The sequence below is a fragment of the Oryx dammah genome, unplaced genomic scaffold, assembly GCF_014754425.2.
Source record: "Oryx dammah isolate SB20612 unplaced genomic scaffold, SCBI_Odam_1.1 HiC_scaffold_3102, whole genome shotgun sequence".
In the NCBI taxonomy this organism is placed as follows: domain Eukaryota; kingdom Metazoa; phylum Chordata; class Mammalia; order Artiodactyla; family Bovidae; genus Oryx; species Oryx dammah.
The window spans coordinates 1,703-4,402 of NW_024073145.1; the positions used below are offsets into that span (position 1 = coordinate 1,703).

Here is a 2,700-nt window from a genome sequence, read left to right on the forward strand (position 1 = left end):
TCATCGAAGTGAACCCGCGCGCCTCGCGTACCGTGCCGTTCGTCTCCAAGTGCGTCGGCGAGTCGCTGGCCAAGGTGGCGGCGCGCGTCATGGCCGGCAAGACCCTGGCCGAAGTCGGCTACACCCAGGAAATCATCCCGCCGTTCTTCAGCGTCAAGGAAGCGGTGTTCCCCTTCGCCAAGTTCCCGGGCGTCGACCCGATCCTCGGCCCGGAGATGAAGTCCACCGGTGAAGTCATGGGCGTCGGCGACAGCTTCGGCGAAGCCTTCGCCAAGGCCCAGCTGGGTGCCAGCGAGATCCTGCCGAATTCCGGTTGCGCCTTCATCAGCGTGCGTGAGGACGACAAGGCCGAGGCCGTTCAGGTCGCGCGCGATCTGGTCAGCCTGGGCTTCGAGGTCGTCGCCACTGCCGGCACCGCCAAGGTGATCGAGGCCGCCGGTCTGCCGGTGCGCCGCGTGAACAAGGTGACCGAAGGTCGTCCGCACGTGGTCGACATGATCAAGAACGACGAAGTCACCCTAATCATCAATACCACCGAGGGGCGTCAGTCCATCGCTGACTCCTACTCGATCCGTCGTAACGCCCTGCAGCACAAGATCTACTGCACCACCACCATCGCGGCGGGGCAGGCGGTCTGTGAGGCGCTCAAGTTCGGTGCTGAGAAGACCGTACGCCGGCTGCAGGATCTGCATGCAGGAATCAAGGCATGAACAAGTACCCCATGACCGTTCAGGGCGCTCGCGCCCTGGAAGAAGAGCTGGCGCACCTGACCAAGGTGCGTCGTCCCGCACTGAGCCAGGCGATCGCCGAGGCTCGCGAACTGGGCGACCTCAAGGAAAACGCCGAATACCATGCCGCGCGTGAAGAGCAGGGCATGGTCGAGGCGCGTGTGCGTGATATCGAAGGTCGCCTGCAGAACGCGGTGATCATCGACGTCACCACTATCGAGCACACCGGCAAGGTGATCTTTGGTACCACGGTGGAAATCGCCAACGTCGAAACCGACGAAAGCGTGACCTACCAGATCGTTGGCGAAGACGAAGCCGACATCAAGCAGGGCAAGATCTCCGTCGGCTCGCCCATCGCCCGTGCCCTGGTGGGCAAGAGCGAGGGTGACGTGGTCGGCGTGCAGACTCCCAGTGGCCAGGTCGAGTACGAGATTGTCGAAGTTCGCCACATCTAAGCCACAACAGCCGTCGCGGGCCGCTGCCGTCAGTTGGCAGTTGGCCCAGACCCTTTGGGTCGGCGGCTTGTGGTTGTTGCAGTTCGTCATTCTGCCAGCCATCGGCCAGACGGGCCTGGCACCCTTGCTGGTGCAGGAGATAGCCGAGCGCCTGGTGCCGCTGCTGGTTGGCCTCACGGCCGTGTGCGTGGCGCTGCAGGCCTTTGCCCTGCTGCGCAGTGACGGGCTTTCGAGTCTGTTGCGGGATATGCGTGGGCAGTTGCTGCTGACCGTTGCGGTCATGGCCCTGAGTTACTTCGTCACGTTGCACCAATGGCCCGAGGCCCAGTACTGGCTACGCTTCAGCTATCTGGTGATGGCCTTCTGCGGGCTGTTGCTGGTGCTGCAGCCCGTGCCGGGGAAGGAGCGGTCCTGATCTGCAAGCCACAGGCCTCAAGCAAAAGGAGCGCTTGCGAACATCAGCGTCATGGGCTCACCTTGAATAGCCTGTAGCCTGTAGCCTGTAGCCTGTAGCCTGTAGCCTGTAGCCGCTTCAGCCCTGATAGCGAATCACGTTGGAGAGATTGCGATTGGGCTTGGGGTTCTTGCGATAGAGCAGGGCGACCTTGCCGATCGACTGTACCAGTTCGGCGCGGCCGGCTTCGCACAGGGCGCCGATGGCAGTCTGGCGATCCTCGCGTTCGGCGAGGCGCAACTGTACCTTGATCAGTTCGTGATCGTTGAGGGCGCGGTCCAGTTCGGCCAGCACGCCTTCGGTCAAACCGTTGTCCGCCACGATCAATACAGGTTTCAGGTGGTGGCCGATAGATTTGAATTGTTTCTTCTGCTCTTGAGTGAGCGGCATAATCGTTAGTACCTAATTCGGTCTGGAAAACGGCGCCTATCTTACCCGAGCCCGCGCAGTTATTCATGGCCCGTTGAGTTCGAGGTTTCAGTGGCACGTTCCAAGACCAGCCAGCGTTGGCTGAAAGAACATTTCGACGATCCCTACGTGAAGATGGCGCAGAAGGACGGCTATCGCTCGCGCGCCAGCTACAAGTTGCTGGAAATTCAGGAGAAGGATCGCATTCTGCGCCCCGGTATGACCGTGGTCGATCTCGGCGCTGCGCCGGGCGGCTGGTCGCAGGTCACCAGTCGGGTGATTGGCGACAAGGGGCGACTGATCGCCTCGGACATTCTGGAAATGGACAGCATTCCCGACGTCACCTTCATCCAGGGTGACTTCACCGACGATGCGGTCTTCGCGCGCATTCTCGAGGCCATTGGCGAGAATCCGGTCGACCTTGTTATTTCCGATATGGCCCCCAATATGAGTGGGGTGAGGGCGGCCGATCAGCCGCGCGCCATGTATCTGTGCGAGCTGGCGCTGGATCTGGCCGGGCGCGTGCTGCGCCCCGGCGGCGATTTCCTGATCAAGATTTTCCAGGGTGAGGGTTTCGATACCTATCACAGGCAGGTGCGCGACAGCTTCGACAAGGTGCAGATGCGCAAACCGCTGTCCTCGCGCGATCGCTCGC

At 61.7% G+C, this 2,700-nt stretch overlaps 3 protein-coding genes across 3 annotated transcripts in view; 2 read left to right on the top strand and 1 right to left on the bottom strand.

Moving 5' to 3' along the window:
- Positions 1-710, top strand: part of LOC120859789 (carbamoyl-phosphate synthase large chain-like) — a gene marked incomplete at its 5' end in the record, with an annotated part of 2,408 nt that extends 1,698 nt beyond the window's left edge. The window contains 1 exon segment of the mRNA XM_040235763.1: positions 1-710. This exon segment is cut by the window's left edge and continues 100 nt beyond it. Coding sequence (XP_040091697.1) covers positions 1-710 — 710 coding nt within the window.
- Positions 711-1,715: 1,005 nt separating this feature from the next.
- On the bottom strand, positions 1,716-2,027 carry LOC120859787 (probable RNA-binding protein PA4753). Its single transcript, XM_040235761.1, has one exon. The coding sequence runs from the start codon at positions 2,025-2,027 to the stop codon at positions 1,716-1,718; it is 312 nt and encodes a 103-aa protein (XP_040091695.1).
- A 153-nt stretch (positions 2,028-2,180) lies between these two features.
- On the top strand, positions 2,181-2,694 carry LOC120859788 (ribosomal RNA large subunit methyltransferase E; the record flags this gene model as incomplete). The annotated part of the gene is made up of 1 exon (XM_040235762.1): positions 2,181-2,694. A coding segment is annotated over exon 1 (514 nt), but the record flags the coding sequence as incomplete, so codon positions are not given.
- Between the last annotated feature and the right edge of the window lie 6 nt (positions 2,695-2,700).